This window comes from Esox lucius, chromosome 10 (genome assembly GCF_011004845.1).
Source record: "Esox lucius isolate fEsoLuc1 chromosome 10, fEsoLuc1.pri, whole genome shotgun sequence".
Classification (NCBI taxonomy): domain Eukaryota; kingdom Metazoa; phylum Chordata; class Actinopteri; order Esociformes; family Esocidae; genus Esox; species Esox lucius.
In genome coordinates this window covers 12,254,267-12,281,240 of record NC_047578.1, presented here as the reverse complement: position 1 = coordinate 12,281,240, position 26,974 = coordinate 12,254,267, and the positions used below count along the sequence as shown (strand labels likewise).

Genomic DNA, 26,974 nt, shown 5'->3' with positions numbered 1-26,974 from the left:
TTATGAGGTGCCATTCATAAATGTACCTCATTTATGAATGGCACCTCATAAATTCATTGTTATAATTGATGCTTATGAAACACATTGGATTAGTTTAATCAATACCAGTCTATTTTGCATCCTCCCGTATAGGCGATATGACCCGGTCAACATGAGAATGACACGTTCACTACATGACGGCATCCATCTTCTCTAACAAGACTACCGGTTCACAGCTCTACAATACAAAGTCCAGCAGCATGCCAGATTTGTTCATTTCCAAACTGACGGGCAGGGAGGGCTATAATGCCAACAGCGTGTCTTGGAGTGAGGCTACTTGTTTGTCTTCGAAAACACTTATTTTGAATAAGAAAAACGATTATAGGCCTGGAACCAAACATACAATTGAGTTTGTTGCTACTCCATATGGCGAACAACACTTACTACATTTCCGGTGGGTATACAGAAAGGGCGGGGTCTCTTCAGAGAAATTGCCCCTAGCGAACCGTCGACAAATGCAAAGAAAGAGCATGCATGCTTAATTCAAAGGCTGCATGGCTTGGCCTACGTCTATTCCGACAATAGCACATGCCAATATAAATCATGTGTACAGTCATTGTATTAACAGATAGCCTATATTAAAATCACAAGTTAAACCATGGACATTAATTCACTAGGCTACTAAAGTATAAGTCTATTTAGCTTATACACCAAACCTACGCAAGTCGTCTCAGTCCGTTGGATATTCATTTTTATATGGGTTCTACTTAAATTATAAAGCTTTACGGAGTAAAAGAGGAACTACAACCTGTAATTACTAATTAATGTTATTCATGGATTTCTGTATATTCAAATTCAAAACGCATGGCTAGCACTGAATTGTATTTTTCGCAGTAAGCAACACGTCATATTGATACAATGTTTTTCAAATGTTTTACTGAAGACAAAGTTAGTGCCTTATAACCTAACAACATAAGAATTATTTATTATTTAGATTTCATGGCCATGTTCATGTTAGGCACAAGGAAATAAGTTAAGAATTTTCAAAGCCTGAAACGGTAGGCCCTCCACTACCGCACTGGCAGCACTTCAGTTGTAGCAGTTCTCTGTACTGGCCAAACATAGAGCGCATTCCTATTGGTTTAAAAGACTGACCAACCAGAGAGCACATTTTCGCTCTCCTCACTACTCTCGCTGGCTCAACCTCGGCGTATTCATTCATTGGCTCTTCTGCACCGCTATTCTATATGAATCAGCGCGCGAAAAAATAATACTTTCTACACTGTTAATGAATTTATGACTGTTTAAGTGATAATGACTTCTTAATCTAACGAAATAATTGAGATACAATTAGATACATGTTAGGCTACCCCTCAAAAGCATTAACACTATTTGTGTTGAAAATAGAAATTATCTTATTAATAATAATTGTATAATATAATTACAGAACCTAAATGACATGGTTTCAATCACCTATCTATATTACCTTCACGTTTACCTGCTTTTCAACTATACTTAATTTAGTAAATGGTGAAAATAGTCTGTCTTCTTTCCCTGATCCTAAACGTCAACTAAACTTCAACAATCAAAATCACTATCTACTGCGTATATAGTTAATGAACTATTCGTTAATTAAACCTGCATGACTTGTTCTATTTTTCAGTTAGCTTAACTCATTCCATGTGTTACGAAATGTTTCTGTGGGACACTTTTAGGGAAATATGAAATAGGACGTGTGTAGAGAAATATAATAGATTATACTATCAGTGAGATTGTCTATACACTTTGTTTACATCCAACCAATGTGCGTATTCATTCACTTGTTTACAATTCCAGGCTTGAACAAGGCACTCAGCAACTGCAGAAGGGTGAATATATCGGTGAGGAATGTACAGAAAAAGTCCCCGCCCCCATTCTTTGGAAGAAAACTTCGCTATGGCTGTATTCCATAGGCTATGGGTAAACAGGATTACAGAAAGAAAGTTTAATAAAAGAACGCATCTTGTTTTGAATAATTAGATGTTTTATGAAAGGAAACCACACGGGAAACATCGGTGAGATTTTAAGACCAAATATGACATTTTTAAGGTGTAATGTTTACGTTTAAACTATATGTAGGCTATGGCTATTAAGTTTTATATCTTGTTGTGGTGGGTCAATATCTCAAACTTTTCCGTCGTTTAGTGAACCCGTTTGGGGTGACATACCCTTATTTATTAATTCCTACTTCCGTCGAATATGCTATTTCTAATGTCTCTAGATGGTCTCTCAATGCATTCCACTGGTTGACTGCTTGAGCTACAATGTATGGAACATTCTTGTCTTGAACGCCATGTTGTAGTGAATGTTGAAAAAACGTGTCTGAGGAGACTTATTCAACATTTTTGTTATTATCGATATGTTATTAGATCAACCTTTCAGACCGGTCACCATGTACTATATTAAATGTTACTTAAAATATCATCCTGTTAAAATATTTGATTGGCATTTTCCTCCTATAAAATCCCTATAGAATTATCTTCTGCACAGAAAATGGCGGTTTTCTGCCTTGGCCTAGCTCAATAATCATTGTAAAAACAATGTCTATTATTTTCAATGAAACATGACACAATATGGAATACTTTACATAAAGATACAGAGCAATGTGTTTCGCTTCGGATTCTATCCATTCAAATTATTGTTTAACACTCTTTTAGTCAGCCTCCTGTATAGATAGGTGTAATATTACGTGAATGTGTGATCTTTTCATTTACCGTGATGAAGTTGTAATGTTTATCATGAATGTTTTTCATTAACTTACATACAGCTTAGAAAATGTGACTTAAGGACATTTTTATTATTGTTTTGATAATACAATGTGTTTGATAACAGCAATAAACTTACTGTCAAGTTGATGAACGTTTTTTCAGACTGTACAATTACAGATAAAAAAAAACATCTTATCGTAAATGGTGTTTGTCAGATGGTTGTTTGGTTGATATATATTAATTATTAAGTTGTAGTTCATCGTTACATGCAACATATCATTACCTCCTTCGATATAGAACATATTCATGAATGATAACATCAGGAGATTAATATTTAGTACAATTCAATTTCAGTAATCTAATGATTTGGAAATTAATTAAAATAATAATGTATTAAATTATATCAACTTAGTTTCCTGAGTGGAATTCTGGTGAAATGAAGATGAGATGAGCTCAGATGCAAACTACCCTTCAGTTAACGTCACTTATTTGAACACCTACAAGCATCCATTGTAGCCTGTTAATTCCACTAATTTACTATTTGTTTTAGAATTTACATGTACCCCACTTTGAGGATGTCTGATGATGATGTTATAAAATCTATTTTATTTACTGGTGTTGTATTGATGGAAGTGTACCTATGCCTCTTGAAAAATGTTCTAGATACTATTACTTACTCTCACACACACACACACACACACACACACACACTCACTCACACACACACTCACACACACACACTCACAAAAAAAAACTTGACATAGAACATTTTCTGAAACTCAGACCAAGCCTCTGCATGCTAAATTTGAAAAACAAACAGATAACAACAATCATAAAACCAATCCTGCCAGCCTGTAGGTGTAAGATTTGATTTGACAAAAAAGAAACACATTTAACCATCTTTTGGAGTTATCACCATGTAAAACCATAATAGAATGTTGCATATAGTAAATATATGATGTCTCAATGTAAAAGAGATATTTCTTGATTTATTTATACCAAATTAATATTATAAAGTATCGCTCCAGGTGACAGTTTGCTAGATCATTGATGAAGAGACCCATAGCAGTTCAGAACCTGCCCATACCAATTCCTTCAGTTTATGCAGATCTCAGACAGGTTTGGGCTACATCTTCTCAATAAATATCTTAGAGGACCAGGTTTTACCATCACCATTTGTTTACACCTTTTTGACCTTTTGAGATTTGGGAACACAGAAGCTGTACCAGCCATTGTTTCGGACCCGGGTGGATCTAGTCATTCATAATGCACTGTAGGGAATGACCAACAAGTGTCTAGCAGATGGTGATCCTGATAAAGCCGGTCAAAGAAAGGTCAAAATGGTCTAATGACGTGTTTACCCTCTTTCTATCATGTGCAACTATACTGTAAATCAGTCCTAACTTCTCAAAGTTAACCTGGAAGTATGGAAGTATGTAGCCATTCCCATCATGCTAGGAACATGAAATTATTGGGCACCATGAACTACAAGGACAGGTACATTTCATCTAGTAACTGGATCTTGGAATAACAATTGCATTCTCTTGGGTCAGACATGACATTTCAAAATAACGTTTCCTAAGCATCGTCCTCAGTGTCATCAACAGTGGGTTAGCAACAATCAACCCACTTCAGTGGTCCTGATTAAATTAGGGCCAAGGTTCCAGATACTGTTATTGTCCTCCCTTTCATCACCTCTCAGATTCACTGCTTTTGATCAGTCACTTGAGTCCATTCTCTTCATTTGCACTTCTTGACTCCCGTTCATACCAGTCTGTGTTAATTAGATTGACCCCCCCCACTCCCATCTGATCAAACCACTGAAGGTATAGATCACAAATCTTGAGTAATTTTCAGCCTTTACTTTACAGTGATAACATTTGTCAATATTGCACATTTAGCATTGCAAGACCGCAACGCGTAAAGTCATACTAAGTGGAGATGACATGACACAATCCACCTATTTTACATGGCGGCGCAATAATCTGTTCTGAATCCCTATCTGAACGTTGGGATCTTTCTACGTAGCATATTGCCATCTACTGTTTAATAGTTCCTGATTCTGCTAACACCCAATGGAAAGACCTACTATTACAAATACTGAAAAACATTGTAGAGAACTGGCAAATTAGTGAGCTTTACCCATTTGATCAGTAATGGCTAGTTAACTATCAAAATCAGGAAAGCAGAGATCAGGAGGTATGGGGAGATTACACTGAAGCAACCGATTCTAATCGGTCATGAGCAGCACAAATGTATCAACACACCAGCAACAAATGGTGATCCGGAAAACAAATGGTAATAAACAGGCAAGTCGACAAATCTGTCAGTTTTCAATTTTTTAAATAAGTGGATATTAATTATTAAGTCGATTAAGACTAGCTGTGTGTTTTTGAAGTTATTCAAATCAAAACCTGTGTGTTGCTTATGCTGATGTGCAAACAATCCGAATAACTGTCACAGCATAACTCTCAGTTCAGTATTAAAAAAAACAATCACACACTTAGACATTTTTAAATGTGTTTTATTTTCATAAAAAGAAACAAAATAAAACAAAATAAAAATCTCAGGAGGGATCTCAACAACATCCTCTACTCAAAGAAGTGACCCAGGAATGAAAACCCTCTTTCAACCACTGATAAATTTAATGTCTTCCCACTGCTAAAACCAGTGACTCTGTTTGAATATATCCTTTTCTTCAAGGAACCAGTGAGCTCAAAAAAAGCTGAATTGCTGAAATTAATCCAATGGATAGCACTTATCCAGTCACTTTTAAATCAGTGATTAGGGACAAAAAAAGTGCATAAAAAAGGTATTCAAACAGGGCCAATAAGTTTCATTACCACTTAAGTTTTCTGGAGCTGATTTTATCTAAAAAGTTATCTACCTGGACTTCGTCTATCATAGGGGATTAACGGGATGGAAATACAATGAATAGAACAGTTATTTAAGTCAACGACAACACCAATTTGAGTAAATGCTTTGTCTATTCTATTTCTCATATTTCTATGGATTGAATCCAATAAGCTAAATCCAGGTAGACATCTTCAAAAAATAAAAAAATTAACTGGCCCAGCACACTCAATATGGAGGCATTGTAGTCTAAAAATTGAGACATCCACAGCACGTAAACAAAAGACTCTCCCACCAAACAGACTTCCGTGCCAAGTTGCAGAGGAGGTTCGTCTGTTGATATACACTTTAGCGTGACAACTTTCCCCGAACAGCTTCGTTCCACTGTGGGAAACGAAGAAAAGCAAAGCTGGATCTTGACTGCAGTTTGTTAATATCGTCCTGCGAAGAGACAACGAACAATCTTAGCTTGCTGTAACTGTAACACAGACATCCTCAGTACTATGTACATTTTGGAGGACCACAGCGGCACACAGTGGAGCTGTCCGTGCTAACGGCTCCCACCAACCCAAAGAAAATACATTTGGTCATTGAGTAGCACCTCAATTTGGAAAGCAGTGACCGAACAGCAATGTTTCCCTAACTAGGAGTTGCATGTGGGTTGCCTGATTTGAAAATGGGGTTGTGTTATAAAACTGAATTTTGTTCCCCTAAGCCCCACAATCTATTTAATAGGACATATAGGCAACTTTATGTCCTAAGAAATAAAAATGAGTTAAAATCCACCTGTCCAAACAAGTGTTTCCTCACACGCAAGGCACAGATATATGGCATGCCGTTTACTGCGCGTTGATTACTGACTAGCCGATAAGGTGCGACCCAATTGTCAATCCTTTTACCCTTTGCCGTAAGTCATACAATGTTCAAGGCATCACATCAGGACAAGGTAAGCAAAGATATAATTTGTATTTCTCTAGGATAGGAAGCACACGTCTGGACTTGTCACACACTAGGATGCTAAAGTGAGCAACACGTCATTGTAGCCTACTGATCAGCATCATTATTTTATTTTTTGACTCCCTAATGTAAGTACTGGTGGAAAATCCTTTGGTTAAATATTATAAATATATATTTTACACAAACATAAATAAAATTGGGTCAATACATATCTTACATAAAACAGTTGAGACAGAAGAGATGTATCATTTATAAGCTTTAATGGCCCCCTGGGAAAATAGTCCTGATCAGAGGCCTAGGTGATATCCAAAATAACTAAGTATACCTAGAATGTGTATTTGCAGCAACCTAAATTTATGAACTTGTATATTTCCACAAGTCCAGACCAGCCCCTTAACCCCAACAAGGAGAAGGCTTGGCTGGAACCTACTCTTGCTAGCTACTATATGAATACACTGGAAACTAGACAAATCCTACTCACACTTGGTACATAGAGCGTTGGTTACATGTGTAATCACTATATCATACCCTACTGCCTGACCTTTCATGCTTGTTTACACCTTCTAAGAAAAAAAAAATATTACAAATCAGCCAAAACAATTGCTTTGTTAACAGCTCAAATTAAAAGGTCTCTTTACAGTCATATGCTATACAAACATTTTAACAACATCTAGGCAAGATATATTTATTTTGACATATTGCGAAGTATTGCGCCAACAAAGCTTGGCGATAGAGCACATCGCATGTGAACTGCTTTACCAAAATAGGACTATTATAATTTTATAAACACAGCAAGCATGCTTTGATGACAAATTGCAACATTTCACATATAGCCATGTTGTTTAATGAGCAAACAGGCAGCATTTCATTAAAACTAAGGTGGCTAACTTCAGCAGCTAGAGACCGATCCTTCAGCAGCTACGTCTACATAAGAAAAGCTACTGCAGAGAAAAAATTGTGAATCTCAAAGTAACATTCGTAGTGTGAATGATTCAAGCAGTTGCAAATATATTTCCCCACGTTGCATTGTCTGATTCACACCAGACTTCTGGACTTTTAATGTGCAGGCTAAACCACAACATTCATTTTATGTTCCAAATTTGAGTATTTCAAAAACTACATTTGAAATAAAACAGTTTTTTTATTTATTTTTTAACCACGGTCATTTATCCACCTCGAACATATAGGGTTAATTTGAGCCTTGAACTGTTAAGTTATTTCAGTTAGTTAACCACTGGTGTGCAGTGTAGAGTAAATCCAAAACTCAAATGAAACCTTCAATGTTGGGATTCTGTAATCAGATCTTGTCTGATGGTTGTCAACTGCTAGCATGGTCATGCATATGCTACACAATAATCCTCTGTAACAAACAGGTCAGTCTAGTCTAGGGCTGCACAATTAATCAAAATAGAATCTAAATTGCGAAGTGCAATATCCAAAGTGCCAACTTATCCCATTTTCCGCATACATTTTTAGTAGATTACTTAAATACCTGGACAAATTTAGTAAAAAAAACTTGGTTTTTCAACATTAGTTGGAATCAACACTGAAACTGCTAGCGAAGATGTCTGCTTCAAGTTAGCGAGTGGAACCAAGATATTGTCCCACATACACAACAGCATGGTTACTAAACGTTTTGGCTTCAATGTCAACGCCTACAAACAAACTTCATATGGGAGAAAATATACCTCAAAGGCTGAGACATTCTACCTAACTAGCTATGGTAACGGCACAAATGCCATCGCATTAAACGAGCAGTTAACAAATAGTTCGACACAGGCTGCACCGTCACATTGGTAATAAGTATAAAATAGAAAACACTGAACTTTAACTCGGTTTGTATTCAGTTCAACAGCACACTATGAAAGCTATTATCTCCATTTTTAAGTGAGATTATCTACGCTGTTCACACCCAGAAAATCATAACCGTAATTGCAAAATTTGTCAAAGAAATCGAGCGATTCTAGATTTTCTCCAAATCGTGCAGCCCTAGTCTGGTCCCATGCATAAAGCCAATCTCCACATGGTTCTGTTATGTACTTACGTGGGCTGTATGAGCGGGACCTGGAGCGGGACCTGTACCGACTGTAATAGGGTGAAGGAGAACGCCTGCGACTGTAGGAGAAACACAGTCAAGTCAGTGGGAGCACCGGCCAGGTCACTTCCTCCATTCCCTTTTAACTGGAACAAATCTATCCTTGTAAAAGCATTACATCTGTACCAAACGCCTGACAGCGTGAACTTCAACGGGAAGCTACTCGCCTGTACTTGTCGTAGTCGTCATATCGGTCGTATCCCCGGTCGTATCCGCGGTCGTATCCTCGATCATATCCTCGATCGTAACCGCCGCCGCCGCCGCCACCACCACGACGATCGTCGTATCGATCATACGAGTCCCGGCCCCTCCTACCCCCGCCTCCACCACCGCTCCGCTCTCCGCCGCCACCACCACCATTACTGAGGAAATGGAAAACAAGTCGTGGTCAGCCCCAGCTGGAGTCTACCTGAAACACCATCCCCGTCTGTGTCAGAAACCACACCCGAGGCAATGTATGGGAGGCGGCATGCCTTTTCAGACACCACCCACAACATTCAATGAACTACGTAATACAATCCCCGGTATCACAAGATCAAGGACTCCAATGAGGTTCAACAGACATACACAAAAGGACAGAAACAGAGGGCCATTAACACAGGTGGACTTCAGCATAGTTCACGGAGGTTCCCCCTCCTATACTCACTGCGTGGGTCGGCCCATGTAGATGCCAGGCGTGGGGGTGTGGGCTCTCTTGGTAATGGAGAAGTCCACCCGGATACGTCTCCCGTCCAGCTCCATGCCGTTGGCTCGCTCCATCGCCTGGGGAAAACATGGGGAAGACGGCAGTTTGGAATCAGTCACTCTGAAAACCCCCCAAGACAGGGGTCTCCTTGTAAATGTGCACACCGTGAACAACCTTGCACTACAATTACAGTAAAAAGCTCCTAGTGTGACTTGTACTATGTGTGACTATGAGGTTTACACTGACACCTGGTGGTGTTTTTGAGAAATCGCCAAACAACCGTCACAATCATTCAAATAAGTTGCAACAGCAAAGTAACCATTGGTTATTTTTAATATTATAGCGTGACCTAATGAACAAAAACCAACACTCATGACAAACTACTTATTAATACAGGGTTTTCCAACTGAGACGCTGCCTTAATTAACCAATGAATTCCCTTGATTTATCACCGCTCCTTCACAAAACCCATGGGGGGGGTCTGACTGAGTGACTTAGATGTCACCCTCCTAACCAAGTTGAAAATATAAAGAGAGAACAACTAAATGCACACAATCTGAAAACGAGGTAAAGGCAGCGCTTTCTGTCCAGTACCTCCTTGGAGTCGGCGATCCTCTCAAAGTAGACAAAGGCGAAGCCACGGGAGCGCCCAGTGCGCTGGTCATACACCACGTTGACACCGGCCAGCGGGCCATACTGGCCAAACACCTCCCGCAGGTCCCTCTCCGTGGTGTACAGGCTCAGCCCAAACACCCCCAGACATGTGTTTGGATCAGGGTTGGCCTGGAGGTCAAAAGGGTCAGAGTTCACAGCAGCTAATAGACATTACCACTAGGCGATACATGCAAGCAAGGCATCACCATCGCAGCTCTTTAAGACACACACACACGCATTGTTTTTACTATCCAAGTGAGGACTGGTGATTAAACCAAATCGTCAGCCTGATCATAAACTCTTCCTCACTAAAACCCCAAACTTAACCACAAGCCTAAAAACTATAGACATTTTAACAAGCATGGATGGGCACAATGTCCCCACTATTAATGATCTGCCATGTTTCCTATACTAGTGAAGACATCTGGTTCAAACAAGTATAGTAGTACACCCACCCCTCCCCCCTACACCTCCACACCCGTTTAAAGTGGTTGAGCAGTAAGCAGAGGCTGGACTCCATTTTCTCAAATTAGATGGCCCCTAAGCAATGACCCAGCCACTCTCCCCTCAGGGAATCCCCAACTAAATGTTATGCAGTTTTCATTGCCATCTTAAGTGCCGGTCCAATTTGCTAAAGATGCCCCGCTGCACTTGTTTAGCGTCAGGGTCGATATCACCTACAATTCAATGCAAACTGAATTCACGTGTCTAATGTTGGGGACCGGGAAGTGTCAAATGAAATTTATACCACTACAATTTTTGTGTCTGACTCAAACCCGGGTTGGTGAGACTCCTTGTGAGATGCTTGGGGAAATTTAAAATTGTAAATGTACCAGTATTTCAAGGACTGAGGGTTTAGGGGCGGTCTACTTTGCGATTGGAGTAGAGGGACAGTTGTCAACTTGTCATGCCGACGGAGCAACCTGATGTTTATAGTCACACTATGATGCGCTTTAGAGTGCACTAATTCAGTGCCTCTTTCCACGACTACCCCAACGTGTTTGACGGTTCACCAAGCTGGGTTACACCGCAAGCATGTTTACCACTTTTTGATAAGCTGACGTTGGCAATCTTGGCAAACTGTATGACAGTTTAATAACCCCTTTTGAAGCAGGTTTTAAAGCCAGTTGTAACAGCTTGATCTTTAGAGGGACAACATATCCTCCCATTCAAGGCAAGCCTGGACTGGTTCCACACACCACCTTCCTCTCAATATATCCCACTCACCACGGTGTCCATGTAGACTGTATCAAGGTAAGAAGGTCTACATACCCTAGCATCATCACCACCACCTCCTGCTCCCTGACTGAATGTATCTTTTTTGAAGTCGTGGCTCTGTTGACATAAAGGGAGGGAGGGTTAATATAAAGGGGTTATTAAAGAAGTCACATCATACCGTTTCCTGTAACAAAATACAGGAGGGTTCAGGACAGGCACAGGACAGGAATACTACCTGGTATCACGCTATATTTTTTCCATCAAACTATCTGTATACACACACCCAAAATAAACCCAGTAGCAGCTGCAAGCAAATATCTTTTGTATCTTCTATCAGGGTATTGGTTAATCAGAATTGAAGACAGTCAGGAACAAGTTTTTAAATATCTATCTACCATGCCACTGGAGAAGTCATTGACATTTTCACATTTTTTAATAGGATGAAGCAAACTCAATTCAAATTCCAAAACTGTTTGAGTTCAACCATTCCGAAGCAACTGTTAAGGGAGGGTCTCCCGGCCACCACCGTAACTCTGATGTTTGAAATATATACTATTAAATAGTGAACTAAATCACCCCAACTATATGAATGATGCGTGCCAGCAAAGGGCTACAAGAAATACATGAAAGGAGTTGGAGAGTCACATCCTGACTGTGGACATGTGACACTCACTCTGCTGCTGGTGTGGCGACGTCGGTTGGGGGACACACTCGGGCTCTTCTTCTTCCGGTACTCCGGGCTGTATGACCGGGAACGAGACTTCTTCCGGTTGGAGGGGGAGCGAGAGCGGCTGTAATGCCGGTTAGAGTGCCTCCGAGAGTGAGACCTGGATAGTGGATAGGAACATGGGGGGGGGGGGGGTCTTTATTTCAAAGTTAATCTATAGCACGATAATTTCCCCTAAATATAAAAATTACATATTTTTTATTTTTACTCTTAGTTAAGTATCATTGTGGGTTCTGATGCTAATAACAGCAGTACAGACGTACCTGGATTTTGAGCGTGAGCGGGATCGAGACTCTGAGTGTTTGGAGGCCCGGGATGGACTTGGGGAGCCAGATCTGCTCGGAGACTTCACCCGAACCGGACTGCCACGATCCGATTTGGATGGGGAGCGAGAATCCTAATGTTACAGTAGTAGTGTGTTAGAGGCCGCTTCTTTAACATACACACACTACTCAAAAAGAGACACAAACACGCAGGCAACTTTTCAACATCAAGATATACGGTAAAGAACTAGAGATTATACTCTGTGGAGGGGAAAAGGTTAGTGCTCCACCATGTCTTTTACATGTGATAGAGAAACAGACTTAAACGACTCCTTTACTTGGCTTAGTAATATTCTAGAACCCTGTAAGCTCATGTTAACATGTCTAATTCTTTTCTACCGGAGTAACCAAGAGGAAAAAAAAAAACATGCATTTTTAAACTACAGAAAGGGAGCAAAGTTGTGTAGAGACACTTGGAACATAAACCATACATTTACTTAACCTAGGGACACATTCATGCTTTCTTCCAGATTCTTTATACGCTCTACCCCCTTTTCTCAGGAATTCTACTGTTCTTCGTCATTCTTCTTTTTTCAGTTTTCTGATTCCAGGTTTTTTTTTTCTCTTCCCCAAATAGAAATCATTTTCACCTTTAGCCATACACACTGCAAGTGCTTCTATATCTGACCACCAATCTTCCAGTTTCATTCCCCTTCCCACTTCTATGTTCTGCTCTGTAACTGTTTTTCATAAGCCTTCGTTTATTCTTGGATATTGTCTTCCACATTCTTGGATAAAACTCTTCAAATCCTTCACGATCAATAACCTTAATGAAAAAAGAACATTCAATACAATTAAAGATCATGAATTTATAGAAAAATAAAGATCTTGTAAAAAAAAATATGTTTACATTGTATCTATTGTGGAACAAGTATTTGACTTGTATAAATAGTGTTAAACCTTTCATCTCAGAAGGGTAATGGAGAGGTCAGTGATAATGAGTGGAACAGTTTAGCTATACTGTACATGGTTGCATAAAACTGGGTACATTTACACAGTGGGAACTTTAACTACCGGATTTTTATAAAATATAATTGACAAAGGGAAAGGAAGGGTGGGTCGAAGCACAGATGTTCACGGTAGCTAACAACTGTAATACGACAAAACTTACCTGATATCTATCAGACGGTACATGATTCATGTCTCGGTGTTGTCGAATCAATACTAGCTAATCAAGTCAAACCCATACATTGATAAACGCGAGCAAACGTAAGAGTTGGCAAACTACTGATGGGTGCTAGCGTCGGGGCAGAATTGCTAGCAGTAGCATAAACCTCGTTGAGATATATCATAATGGACGATGATAGACACTTAGCTTACAACACGCTAGTTAGCTAGTGGTTGTATTGTTCGCCACAGTCCGGATGGACAACAGCGAAAGACCGCTAGTTAGCTAGCTACAGGTGTAAATTCGATTTTTGAGTACATTTGATTTTTCTTACGGAACATGATAGATTGCACGCTAGTGTTAGTTAACTAAAAAGCCAGCTTCTAGGTAGCTACATTATAAAATAGCGATTTTTCTTGATTGCAGTTAGTTAGCTAGCTGTTCAATGTGCTAATTAACATGCGAAGCTAGCTAGTTATTCAACCTATCATCAGTCATTCAGATTAGAAAAAGATAAAGATAAGCATTAAGAATTACGTTCCATTGCAACGCTAATACTTACTCGTCCATCAAAGTTCCCATCTTCAATGTCACTCATTTTGCAATAATATGAACAATATGTCTAACGTTAGCTACGAGTTTGAACAAGCGAGTGTCCTCCTTTGTGCCACTGCTCTTTTTCGTGTTGAAGCCTGGAAGTGGTGGAAAATGGCGGAGGACAGCAGTCTCTGTTTATCATCTGCACCGAGACCAAGCAGGAAACAACAGGCCACTCGAAGACACGCCCCATATATTTTTTTATCAAGGCAGGGCTAGACGTCTCACTGGTTGTTCTTTTTAGGTCAAACACAGTTTTGCCAATAAGACGTCTCACTCTTTCGAGGGGCGGGTACAATAAGCAGACCAGAGACTGCAGCCGGGTTAAACACAATAGCGATTTGCTTTGAGCAGTCTATCTCGGATCCTGTGATGTCTCTGCTCTGCAGATTTTGATGCAACGCGTCAACCAATCGCGAATTTCTGCCGGTTCACGTAGAGCGCATCTGTCCCTTCACTCGCATAGCATCCATGTTTATTCAAAGAATAAACACGCCGAACAAAGCAACCAGTATTGCAGTCACATTGATCACATATTTAGAATGTTGTATTAATATCAGCACCTATAAACATATACCTATAGGGAGAGAGAGAGAGAGTGTGGGTGGGAAATCACATTTCAAACTATTCACCCCAAAGCACTGGAGTGCTGCGTGCCCTAAACCGTTCCTTGTCGGTGCAATTAATGATTAGGTAGAACAGAAAACCAGCAGACTCTGTACCTTGTAGGGTAAGAGTTGAATACCCCAGCTTGAAAACTTCTCTAATCAAGACACAACTCTGGTGGGTCGTATGACTGATGGCAATAAGAATTGGGCCAACAACCCACAGAGAACCCATGGCTGCAAAACGGGGCTATTCAACACATCCCAGCTGCTACCCCTTGAGGAGACACACCTGCCCCAATCAGATCTTGTTGGGAGGATAAAAGGGCCACAGAAATGCAGCTCTGGGCAGCAGAGGAAGAAAAGGGTGATGCCACCAGCTGGTGCCACCTCACCACATCCTCCAGTGGTTTAGTTTAAACTTCTTTCTTATAAAAGGCCTGCCAGGGCACTGCACACTGGTACTGTTTTCCATTTCCTATGTCTCTCCCTGTTAAAAAGCATACAGGAAATATAATTGATTGTCCCCTGGCTGATGGAGGCAGGCAGGGAGTAAAGGTCAATCATTACCAAAAAACCTTCCATGTGAAAACAGTTTATTTTCCCTTCTGGCTTTCAGCAGCAAGTAATCTGTCCTACAGAGACAAATGAGATCATACTCACTGCATTAAGCCACTGCAAATGCTGTGACTGTCAATCCTTGTATTTTAAATACACACTGCTCATCCCATCATCTTACATGAAAATTTGCAAATCTACCTATAGGATCATTAGATATTTTACACCCAAACAATCTTTTAGTATTTCGTTTAGCAGTATACTGATAATGGTAGACAGCACAGCCATGGATTTCTATATCTTAGGTCATCCCCAACTTTGGGAATAAAAAACCCTGAAAAAGGTAAAGAGTACATTATTCCAAGTATCCAATAAGAACACCTTTCTCCATTCCGCTCATCCATGCTCAGAGTAAAAAATGGAAGAAGTAATCTCCAGTGGTAAGAACTGTACAGAGCTGGTCTGATCATTCTGAATGCATGCCATCAGACCAGAAGGTAAGGGAGGCCTCACGGGAGAACATCAATACGTGCTATTACAAAAAACACCAACTCAAGATTAATGGCAGCATCTGCCCATGGCATAAAGCACATGCCACTGCATATCTTAACCACATTTGAAATACCCAAATCCAAGAAAACTGGATGATTTTTGTGGGACAGTTGCAGACAAATATGTAGCTTACCGACACAGAAATATGAACATGTTTGACTGAAATACAGGGCAAAAATCAATGTTTTGTAAATTTGTTTTTATTTGTTGTTAATAAAATGCAGGACAATATGGTTCAGTTGTAGAACAAAATGCTGACATGTTACACTTTATGTGGGTCTCCCTACGAACAATTAAAGCAATGGAAGACATGGCTGAGTTCAAACATGCCAGCTAAAACCTTGACAAAGCTATGAGGCAAAAGGTCAATACAAGTACAAATTTCTCAAAACTCAATGGGTCTGACAAAAGAAGCAGGGACTTTTGACAAATAACAGAAAAAAATTGCAGAAACTAGCATCACTTCTAGCAGATGGCATGATGATGAGCATGATGATGATCAACTAGCTGGACTGTTCAGGGTCATATTCCCAGTCAGGTGTCGCCATATCCTTTACCATCAGTTGGTACTTGAGTTGACAATTTGTTACTTTAACCAACTGCATTGTTTTAGGACCCGGGGCAAAAGCTCTATACCTGCAGGAACAGGCTCCAATCTGTATGTATTTTTCACTTTTTCAAACTTGAAAATGTCACCCACAATTTCAGCTAATGCATAATTAAAATTATTTGAAAACTGGCATTTAATCAAATGGTGGCATAAGGTAGAAAATAGTTGATAGAAAATGATGTAAATAAATACAATTTAAAATATAATTTGAGATATTATCATGTAAGTCTTGGCTTTGGTCAACAGTGTATTACAGTGTACAGTGTAATGTGATGTTGTTCTTCAGTAGGTCAGTTACATGTTATCACCTCAAGGACAAATGCAAGGTGTAAATCAAGATCTTTGAGAGGAAGGAAGAAAAGCATAACATCTACTCTGACATCAATAACATTTGGACCACTGACAGGTGAAATTCCAAACCAATCCTTAACCCTTAATTGATTGTCTAGTATCACAGATCCAACAGCATGGACAGCACCCAAATTCTCCACCTATCTTAAGCGAACATATGCACACATACTGAGGGTGTAAGGGTGAGCTGAACCGCAGCGTACTGGACTACGGTAACATTTATGGGTAAAAACAGTGAGGGAGGAGCACAATTTTTAAATCAAAGTGTATTCTGTGCCACTTGGTTGATGCACGGTTTAGCATTTTTAGTATTTAACAGTCACTGTGTAATGTGATATCAAAAGATCACATTACACAGTGATCACATAACAAAGTGTAAGCAGTTGGCAATCAACTTATTCAGAGGGTAAAATTAAGACATAAAACTGTCTGTAAATCCCTATTAATAGGTGTTTTTCTTGGTCAGGTTAAGAAACAATCCAGGCCTTGTTGAGTCCCTGCAACGAGGAACCAACTTGGACCAAGTGTCTGGGTGGAGTTGTAAAAGAGAATAGAGACTGAGCAGGAATTGGAAAAATAGCAATTATTTGATAATCACCATCTAGTTGAGATTCAAATTATACAGACATACTATAAAATAATAATCTGGTTGAAGTAAAAAATTATTTCTAAAGCCTTCAAGGAGAGTGCAAATAACATTCTTTGGATTATCATTTTATCCTTTTAAAGGTCTGCTGTACAACAGGTAAATTATTTCTCATATATATATATATATATATATATATATATATATATATATATATCCAAAAAGGGACTCTCCAAATCTGTATATTAAGCACCAGAGCTCAGTTTTTCCCAATGTATTTATCTGGATTTCAGCTATTGGATAAGATTCATTGCTAGAAATCAAAAGAACGGTGTCCCTATTCAAGTCAATGATTTCTCTGTTCTATTTATTCTACCATTTTAATTGTATGCAGACAACCTCCAGAAAGCTAACTTTAGGAAAAACTGGGCCTAGATGCTGCAGCAAATTCAAATATATTTCCAAACCACCACAACTGCACTGTTTAGTTCAGCATCTTGATGTGGATGAGATTAGAAGCAGTATTGCAAATGTGTATGTCTATGTCTGAGGTAAATCATATCTGGGTGTGAGTGCCATCATCAGTTTGCTTAAAAATACTACAGAGACAGTCCATTTCCTACAATGTTGATGTTGAGCACAAAGACATCCTGAGAGACATCCGTTGTTTGTAGAACCGACCATGAGGAAACCCTTAACAAGGGAAGCTAAAATTCAAGCATAAGAGAGTACATGACTGAAAGTATTAAAAAAGGTGCTCAAAATGTCTTTGTAAAAAAATAGAATTCTACCATTAAGTATATTGGAAACGAACCGGTAGCCAGTCATTTCACAGGGTTCAGTTAAGTTCAATGACCTAGTTAATTATTTTTTTTACATTTTCCCTCCCTTACTTCCTTTGAGAAAATTACTGATCTGTAAATGTGAGGATATATGAGGGAGTTCTATGAATCAAAGCCTGGATAAAACAGCCATGGCCCATTAAGTCATAACTTATCTAACTGAACAGTAATCCGTGCGAAGTGGTCATGTTGTCAACCAGGCAGCATGGTGCATCATCTCTTTTCAATCCTACTCATTACAACACATGCTTTATTACACGGTCATCTGGAAACCATGTACCATGGCCATCTTAAATATCAAGTAGCCAACACTAACTTCCTTCAGCCTGGGTAACCCTGGTCAGTAATAGAACTCCCTCACTGAAAATTACCATAGAGATGGAAATAAAGAATATCTGGGGAAATTCTATCTTGCAAGGACATTGCCATTGATTTATTTTTCCATTTTAATGCAGTGAACAGTACGGGACGGGAACTTCGACTGATACTTTGTGATGATCCAGTTGGTGTCATGTCATGGATTAGCCAATCATGAAAAAGGAAATGTACTACTTGAAAAATGGATATAGCCTCAACGGCATTGTCCATGCTGGCCATAAAGCACAGACACACAGATTAAAGTTCTCCATCTCTATGGTTTTCACATTACCAAGCACCTTATTAGATCAGTGACTACCCTTAGGCAAAAAAAAAAAGAATACTCTTCTAACATAGACACGCAATGTACACAAGGCCTAAATCACCAGCCACACTACTACACACCATGGCGAGGTCTATTGGGTGTGTGTGGAGGGAGGCCAAGGGTTTCCAGGCGGCGGTTTCCTGGCGTGTCCTTCTTAGTGGCTTTGTTCAAGGCCCCCGTGGCAGAGGCAAGGGCCCCTCCCGCAGAATGGGAAGAGTTAATGGCTGACGTGTTGGCCACCAGCTCTAGCTTCCCCTCCAGCTTGACTAGGCGTGTCAGGATGTCGTCCAGCAACACTGCTATGGTCCTTTTAAGATCAGCTGTGGATGTGTGAGAGAAAGAGGGGGATACAAAAGAAGTTCTGTTTAAGTGGAATGCAAATGAGGTTTTCCTTTTCAATCATTAGGATCACCTTTTCAAGCATTAGGATCTCCTATTAAGCACATGTCAAGCACTACGATGACACGCTTCAGGACTTGGGCAACCCTTACCGTAACCGGCAATTGAAGTGCCCTGTGGTCCTCCTGGTACATTCTGATTCTCCTCAGTGAGCGCCTTGACATAGCGTCGACTCAGTTCCAGAATCTGTTGGCGCAGCTCGGCGCTGCCCTGGTGGCGCGGCTGCTGGACGGTGTAGCGCAGCAACATGAGCCCCCACGCCAGCCCGAAGATGATCAGCAGCACGCTCAGCTTCTGGGACATGTTCCTCCCGAGCATGGTACTGGGGCTGGACGTGGGGCTGGAGATGGGTGGTGGTGGTGGGACAGGAGAGAGGGTTGGGGTAGAGGGTGGGTGCTGGGGGGTGGGCAGGTAAGGTGAGGCTGGTTTGAGGGAAGGTAGTTGTATTGGGCCTAAGCGTGTGTGAAGTTGGTGCTAGTCAGGCCAAAGACTGACATAGGTCTAAGGACTCCGGAAATGGTTTTAGAGGGGATGGGTTTAGGGGATATAGGGCTGGGGTTATGGTCCTGATGAGTATTAGGATAAAAACACTACACACACCTGGTAGTCAACTATGGTTTTCAAACACGTACATTGCTGCCTCAATTTAAGGTAAGATCTGAAAGAGAAAGAGACATAAGTAATCTGAACCACGTTTCACAGCGAATCCATGACACAGCCTTCTTTTTCTGCAGTGTCATGACTGTGGGAGTGGCACATCCTATTGAGGGAGCAAATAAAGAACAAGAGACATTGAGTGGAAGGGAATAAATTATGAAGAGGGGTAACGAAAGCCTGGGTTCAGTTTATTGTCACACCCACATGCCCCTCCTGTGACCTTTACGCTGCCCGGCCAGCTCCATTGACAGATGGAACACTTTCACAATCCATGGCACAGCTTTTCTAATGCAAGGCTTTTTTTTTGTCAAGAATAAATATGCGCTCGCTGTCATGAATGTAAAGCCATAAGAGATGTTTTGTTTGCCTAAGTAGCAGGTACTGCCTGTTTAGGTAACAATCTATTAACACTCCGGCACATGACATACAACCCAGAGAATGGGATGCAATTGAAAAAGACTGGCAAACACCTAGCCATCCTACATGCATAAGTCAAATATGACAATGGAATGGACCCAAGTCTACGGTCTTTTGTGATTATGCAGGTAATCAAAATTGTTCTTTACAAAAAGTACGTTAACAACGACTCATTTGCGGCTATCTTTTGTGCTGCAGGCATAATAATTGGATGCCCACACACCCATGTAAAGCAGTGTTAGTTAACGCCGAAGTTGAGGCCAAAAACTATTGAAACTTTGACCTACAGAGCTCACGTCAGGTGTCCCGTGCCTCAATCAACATCTACTACTAAGTAACCCAGCAAAGCTTGGCTCAGGCTAGAGCCTGGAAAGAAAAGTTAACGTTAGTGCATGACACGACAGTTGTTGGAGAAACAAAGAACGAAAGCTAACCATTAACGTTAGACAAATATAAAACTAGCTAGGTTAGAGACAACTTAGTTTGGATGGATTATTGATCGCGTGCATGACGTAAACATGGTACCAGCTAGCTCCAGTAGCTACGTAACGATTAACGTTGCTATTGGTCTTTACAGCTATCTACAGTACAGTAGTAAAACGGACGTGATAATGGCGTCTCACATGTCAAATATTATTCGACAACATTAGTCAGTCCATACTAGCTAGAAAGGAACACGTTATATTACCTGGATTTTTTCTATTGAATTATTATTCTGTTCGGACTGTCGGTCGGCGAATGCGATCCCATTCCAAAACGGTTCAGAGAGTGCAGAGCACACAGCAAAGACCGAAATGTAACTGTGGTGGGGAGATGTTTTTGTAATAGCTTGCTGTTAGCACTGTTCATAACAACTAAATAATAGAATACAAATCAATGAGATGTCCCGAAGTTAAAGTGGCATAATTACATAATCTTTTGCAAGCCTGTGTTGAGATTTGATCACAAATAAGTATCGAGTTCAACCAGAGACGGAAAAGGAAGTCGAGACATTCAGCTCTTCGTTCTTTTAGGGTTCAGACCTAAAGTAGACCGGAACTGATGGTTATGCTCATGTTATATTTTTAAGAGGTGAACCACCTAAGCCAAATATCTTAACAAAGAATACACCATCTTTGGTTCATCGGTTTCACAAAAAACCGGCTAGCGATTTTGTGTATATTTGCGTCATCGGTTTTTCCCGTATATATAATATATGGGAAATGCATAATATATTTAAAACTTTTTTTTGTAGAATCGAAACCTTGTTTATTAGAAGGTATCTATCTGAATTTTGCCTATACATGAAACTATTGATTTGTCTTGAGATTTGTATGCACATTTATTTATTTGATTTGTATGCATTTCATCTATGTCCTAAATCCAAAAAACAAATTAATGAATGGCTTACAAAGAAGCCTACCACCATTCCAAAAGCAAGGGAGGGAGAGAGTAGTGGGAAGAGGTGCAGATTGCTTAGCAACTTGGACGCCAAGTGCTGAACCGGATATGAGCGTTAGGTCATCTTGAACCTACAGTTTATGAAATAACATCAACTTTTGATATATAATGGAGAGGATACGTCTTGATAAAACTTTGTCAAAGGCAGTGGACGACTATCTGGAATACAGGAGGTTAGTCTTCTTTCATGTTTATTTAACTTTGAAAGAGAAGCAAATCTGGTTTACAATATACTATCAAAGGCATAACGATTGCAACACAATCCATTTTTAAAGGGAACAGGCAAGATATAAATAAAACCAAAGCATACCATATGAAGATGCATAACGTGCTTACCAGGTGCAGTAATCCGTTAGCAGCTAGTTTTTTATAATGTTTTGAAAGTGTCAAGTTTAAAGGTTTTGCCAGTAAACATTTCATCTAGAATTATAGTCAGCCTAGAGCACTGCTATAAAGTTCCTCGTCACCTGACTGTCTTCTGCTTATTTGCTTTGTGATATTTGCCTTCAGGCAACTTTTATGGAGTCTGTGTATTTTGCAGCAGTATATTGCTCAGCAAACTGGACTATATAAATTAAACAGATGTAATTATGAAGTTAAACATGTAACAAAAACCCGGTCCCCACACTGCTAGTTAGGAGAAAATGTATAATTTTCAGAAAACACATTTCCTGATACCCCTGTGCTGTGACACTCATTGTTATGTTTCAGAACTGTGGGTGAAGATGATGGAGGAAGGCTATTTTCCCCAGAGGAATATGAGGACTATAAGAGAGCAGTGTTTCCACAGAGACTACAGAACAGGCTGTATGTTAGCTTTGGAGTGCCAGGGGGAATAGACTGTAAACTCATCGGTCCAGAGACACCTTGTTTCTGCACGCACAGGTACAACATCGCCCATCTATAATACAACACTGTAATTAGATCATCTATTTAGTTGTGAACTCCACTAGTAGACTAATAGTGCACCATGACCCCTGCAAAGAGTCATCAAGCAACCTTCCAGCTACCCACCTTAATCCCACCACTGTCTCGGGTTAAACCCGGCCAGGTTCAAGCAACATCAGACAGACTTCGACGTGGTTCCCCCAGAGCGTCCAATAGTGCTACCTTGCCAGGTTCAAGGGTGTCGGTGTTCAGCTTACCGGTTCCTTCACTTGAATGGATCTCAGCCTGTACGCTGCAGGTGCAAACACTTTGCCCACGACCACAGCGAGACCGCAGAACACGTGTGTAGGAAATGTGAGTCTCCATTGTCCCCTCTTTAAAGAATTGTTTCAAGAAATGCACCTCTTTAGCGTCCTTACCTTCCAAATTTTGTATTGATATTTGCTTTACATGTGGTGTCTGGGTCCTATAGGCCAGGTAGAGTAAGGCTTGTGGGACCTCTTCAATCTCACTCCTTAGGTACTTCCTGCTCTGGGTTCTGGAGCCCCTACACCTGTGGTTGTGGCCAGCCTAGCTCCGACCATCAGACGCTGGTGGAGACAAGGACAGAGCGGGAGGCCCGGGGTCGGCCCGTGGGAAAGGATGTTCCGTATGCAGCCATGGGTGGTCTGACGGGGTTCAGCTCTCTGGCAGATGGGTACCTAAGACTGGATGACAGTGGGGCAGGTGAGACTACCTGGCACAAACAATGACACACTCATCACATTCTCTTTGACAAGAGACGGCCTCAAGTGGAATTATACCGTAGAAATGTATCTAATCCAATCTGAGCCTTAACGATATGCGATATCTAATGGTGTTTGTGTCTTTGTTTCACCATACCTGTTGGGAGCACCACAAAATTCTTCGCAGGAAAAATAATGTTGCAGTCCTCACAAGGATCGAAAAAGTCAAACGTGTGCATGTGTGTATGTATGCAGGAGCCTCACCTCTTTGTGTCCCGTTGTCTCACCGAGGCGAAGCATTCCAGGAGCATGTGTTTGAGAAAGCCTATGGAGCAGCACCAGCTTCAGGATTTACAGGTCAGAACCAAGCCTCGTTATAAGAGACTTTGTCTAAACAGCATTACAAATGTCTCCTTTGAATGCCGTGGAAGCACTGTCTGCTTTGTAGGAACATTCTAGTTTTAATGGAGGATGCGATTCATCATTCAGATGAAGGATTGCATTCACTGACGTCGGCCAACTAATAACGAAGTCTTTTGCCCAGTGGAATTAGATTTCTTCGTAACAGATTCACATTCACATCAGATTCACATTCAAAAAATGTCAGAGCTGATTGGCACAAAAAAGAACAGAAATTTGTGTAAACATTGCCATATGTATTGTATAGAAAAAAGGTAATCAACCCTATATCTGGAGTGTCGCACACCTGACCAAATTGATCCATTCCTGATTGACCACATTTAACACAGCTGGTGTTCCAGGTTGGTTATATAAAAAATATGAAGTGTCTGCTTTCCCCCGAAAGCAACGTTGTCTATCCCGACTTATGTGAAGATCCTAAAGAGACGTCTCATACAAAATTGCATTAAATGAATAGTGCATGTCTCCCTCTCTTGTGAAGAGGGAAGCTCAGTGATGTCTGTGACCAGGGCTGTGTCGGACCTCCGGACCAGAGAGGAGGAAGACATGGCATACTTTGAGAGACGCTACCAGGAGAGGGTGAGGACAATGCTCTAAAAAGGACACTAGAGGACAGCAAAGAGCAATACAACCTTTTTGTGGTGCGCAAGAGAAAAATATGTGAAGTGTGGGCTAGAGACAAATGAAGCAGTAGTAGAAAGAGCAGTGCAGGAAATAAACACAACAATCCTATTCAATGTAGACGTCACATTTTATTGTGCAACGGATATTTTCTGATTCTGGTTTACTCACTGTCTTCAAAAATATTGCTCTGAATGTGCAACTTAAATCAGCACATGACAAAAAAATGTCTGTTTTAGGTAAAGGCTGAAAATATGGCTGTCAAACAGACGTCATCATTTTCCAGAGGATGGCAATCTACCAAACCAGTCTGCAGAACATCAACCAAACCAACCACCTCCCTATCCAGGAGGCATCATACCAAACAGCCCTCCAAATTGGAGAAGAGGACTGATAGTTAATACCAAACATGCTTTGTTTGAGGCATTATTGCATTAAAGATCATAATAGAACTTCACTGTGTAAGTGATAATCAAAAACCATTATGATCAGTCTCTTCTCGGTTGATAAACATTACAGTTTTTGACTACACTATTTTTTACAGCTTCAAGTATATATTCAAAGTCCTCTTGAATCTTTAACAACCCCATTTTCTATTCTGACCTCAGTCTCTTTGTTGACTTCGTGTGTTGGTAATTTCACTTCATAAAACATTGGCTCTACTTTCATTTTATGATTAAATAGATGGATATGAGGAATACATTCATTTTATTGATCAGGATGCCCTTACTGTAATCTACTGCAGATAAAAACATGGAAAGCAGAGTGGCCTATCAGTGATGTACTGGTTATTTACAGTAACTCAAATAATGTCAAGAACTTAGAACTTACACTGTTCCATACAAAATGTATCACTAACTGTAAGTCTGTAGATAAGAGTATTTGCTAAATAACTCAAATGTGAATATCAAATATCTTAAGTACCTTCCCAGCTATGCTCCTTCTGTTAACAAAATGCAATTGGCTTATTCATGAACATAATGTGGAGTTGTCTACAGGTTTACTGCTCTTTAGGAAAACATGAGTGTCTTTGTTTTGAATACTTGTTCTTGGTGTTTTTTTCCAATGTCATTACAACAGCTAACTGAGGCTAACAATGCTTAATTTAGAGGTCTCTTCACACTTACATGGCTTTATGGATCTAAACTTTTTTGTTGATATTGTACTTTTGGAATGTACCATCTCTTATTCTCGCAGCATGAATAAATGAGCGTTTACAATGTGGTCTTACACAGTAGAAAGAGTAAAGTCTTTAGGGAATTCAACAAGCTACATAGATTTTATTTAATCCAACATTCAGATGGAAGGGTTAAATGGCATGGGTGGATGACTTTTTGGGTTTATGCTCATTCCCTTCTTATTCTTTTGGCAAAATTAATTAGCATAGCATTTATGATTGCATTTTAGGATGTAGCCTGATGGTAATGTATTGACCATTGAATAAGTAACATGTTTTGTGTACAATGATGGAGTTTAGAAATGTGATATAGTTTTACAATAAAATGAGAGTTTAAGTTTACAATAAAACAGTTTCTAAAAAGCTAAGGAGGGAAGCAGGCACACACAAAGGTAATTGGATAATTGACTCAAAAGCTGTTTCATGCACAGGTGTGGGGTATTCCTTTGTTATTTCTTTATCAGTTTAGCAGGTAAAAGGTCTGGAGTCGATTCCAGGTGTGGCATGTTCTCATTTGGAAGCTGTAGCTGTGAGGCCCAACATGCGGTCAAAGGAGCTCTCAATGCAAGTGAAACAGGCCATCCTTCAGCTGCAAAAAATAAAAACTATCAGAGAGAAAGCAGGAACATTAGGAGTGGCCAAATCAACAGTTTGATACATTCTGAGGAGAAAAAAACGCACTGGTGAGCTCTGCAACACAAAAAGGCCTGGACGTCTACAGAAGACAACAGTGGTGGATGATCGTAGGATCCTTTCCATGGTAAAGGAAAACCCCTTCACAACATCCAGCCAAGTAAAGAACACTCTCCAGGAGGTAGGCATATCATTATCCAAGTCTACCATGAAGATAAGACTTCACAAGAGCACATACAGAGGGTTCACCACAAAGTGCAAAGTATTCATAAGCCTCAAGAATAGAAAGGTCAGATTAGACTTTGCCAAAAAACATCTAAGAAAGTCAGCCCAGTCCTGGAACAGCATTCTTTGGACAGATGAAACTAAGATCAACCTGTACACGAATGATGGGAAGAAAAAAGGAGAAGGCTTGGAACGGCTCATGATCCGAAGCATACCACATCATGTGTAAAACACGGTGGAGGCAGTGTGATGGCATGGTCATGCATGGCTTCCAATGGTACTGGGTCACAAATGTTTGTTGATGATGTGACAGAAGACAGAACCAGCCGGATGAATTCTGAAGTGTATAGGGATATATAACATAAAATGTATTTAAAAATGATTTCAGTTTAGCAATGTATGTAAGTAGACCATATGCATACACACAAATCTGTTTGATGATACCACACACACCCAAGTGATGAGGATTGGACATAAATACGCACAAAGCTTTGAAAATTTGTGATGTAACAATTGTGATGAACAGAATAAAACGAAAAATGTATTTCTGAAGAGCTACCGTGAGACTAAATACTGTATCAGTATGCATTTAGATGTTAGGACGAATTAATCTAATTTTTCACGGCGGATCAGAGTTAATGAA

The 26,974-nt window shown here is 40.1% G+C and overlaps 3 protein-coding genes and 1 long non-coding RNA gene across 5 annotated transcripts; 2 read left to right on the top strand and 2 right to left on the bottom strand.

Moving 5' to 3' along the window:
* Positions 1–48: 48 nt before the first annotated feature.
* Positions 49–2,572, top strand: LOC109616195. The gene is made up of 2 exons (XR_002197295.2): positions 49–433; positions 1,816–2,572. It is a non-coding gene; the product is annotated as an uncharacterized LOC109616195 (long non-coding RNA).
* Positions 2,573–5,232: 2,660 nt separating this feature from the next.
* Positions 5,233–14,088, bottom strand: tra2a (transformer 2 alpha homolog). Its single transcript, XM_010892998.5, has 9 exons — positions 13,909–14,088; positions 12,179–12,312; positions 11,862–12,015; positions 11,243–11,305; positions 9,911–10,099; positions 9,278–9,393; positions 8,799–8,993; positions 8,581–8,651; positions 5,233–6,020 (listed from the first exon to the last, which is right to left on the bottom strand). The coding sequence occupies exons 1-9, from the start codon at positions 13,942–13,944 to the stop codon at positions 6,010–6,012; spliced, it is 969 nt and encodes a 322-aa protein (XP_010891300.1). The 5' UTR covers positions 13,945–14,088; the 3' UTR covers positions 5,233–6,009.
* Positions 14,089–15,840: 1,752 nt separating this feature from the next.
* ccdc126 (coiled-coil domain containing 126) lies at positions 15,841–21,199 on the bottom strand. 2 transcript variants are annotated; one of them, XM_010893001.5, is made up of 4 exons: positions 21,113–21,192; positions 20,891–21,002; positions 19,221–19,786; positions 15,841–19,049 (listed from the first exon to the last, which is right to left on the bottom strand). In XM_010893001.5, exons 3-4 carry the CDS (start codon positions 19,444–19,446, stop codon positions 18,802–18,804), a joined length of 474 nt encoding a protein of 157 aa, XP_010891303.1. In that variant the 5' UTR covers positions 19,447–19,786; positions 20,891–21,002; positions 21,113–21,192; the 3' UTR covers positions 15,841–18,801. The 2 variants fall into 2 exon arrangements, with proteins under 2 accessions (XP_010891303.1, XP_034150711.1); XM_034294820.1 differs by having other exon boundaries at positions 20,891–21,199.
* Positions 21,200–21,274: 75 nt separating this feature from the next.
* Positions 21,275–25,735, top strand: fam221a (family with sequence similarity 221 member A). The gene is made up of 7 exons (XM_010893002.4): positions 21,275–21,815; positions 22,354–22,527; positions 22,694–22,884; positions 23,050–23,256; positions 23,511–23,612; positions 24,157–24,254; positions 24,536–25,735. The coding sequence occupies exons 1-7, from the start codon at positions 21,751–21,753 to the stop codon at positions 24,695–24,697; spliced, it is 999 nt and encodes a 332-aa protein (XP_010891304.3). The 5' UTR covers positions 21,275–21,750; the 3' UTR covers positions 24,698–25,735.
* The last annotated feature ends 1,239 nt before the right edge of the window (positions 25,736–26,974 follow it).

Coding starts and splice junctions, on each gene's coding strand:
- tra2a (XM_010892998.5), bottom strand. CDS start 13,944: ATGAGTGACATTGAAGATGGGAACTTTGATGGACGA. Junction 12,313..13,908: donor ATGGGAACTTTGATGGACGA/GTAAGTATTAGC, acceptor CTGTAACATTAG/GATTCTCGCTCCCCATCCAA. Junction 9,394..9,910: donor GGATCGCCGACTCCAAGGAG/GTACTGGACAGA, acceptor TGTTTTCCCCAG/GCGATGGAGCGAGCCAACGG.
- ccdc126 (XM_034294820.1), bottom strand. CDS start 19,446: ATGCTCGGGAGGAACATGTCCCAGAAGCTGAGCGTGCTGCTGATCATC. Junction 19,050..19,220: donor CACTTCAATTGCCGGTTACG/GTAAGGGTTGCC, acceptor ACACATCCACAG/CTGATCTTAAAAGGACCATA.
- fam221a (XM_010893002.4), top strand. CDS start 21,751: ATGGAGAGGATACGTCTTGATAAAACTTTGTCAAAGGCAGTGGACGAC. Junction 21,816..22,353: donor GACTATCTGGAATACAGGAG/GTTAGTCTTCTT, acceptor GTTATGTTTCAG/AACTGTGGGTGAAGATGATG. Junction 23,257..23,510: donor ACTGGATGACAGTGGGGCAG/GTGAGACTACCT, acceptor GTATGTATGCAG/GAGCCTCACCTCTTTGTGTC.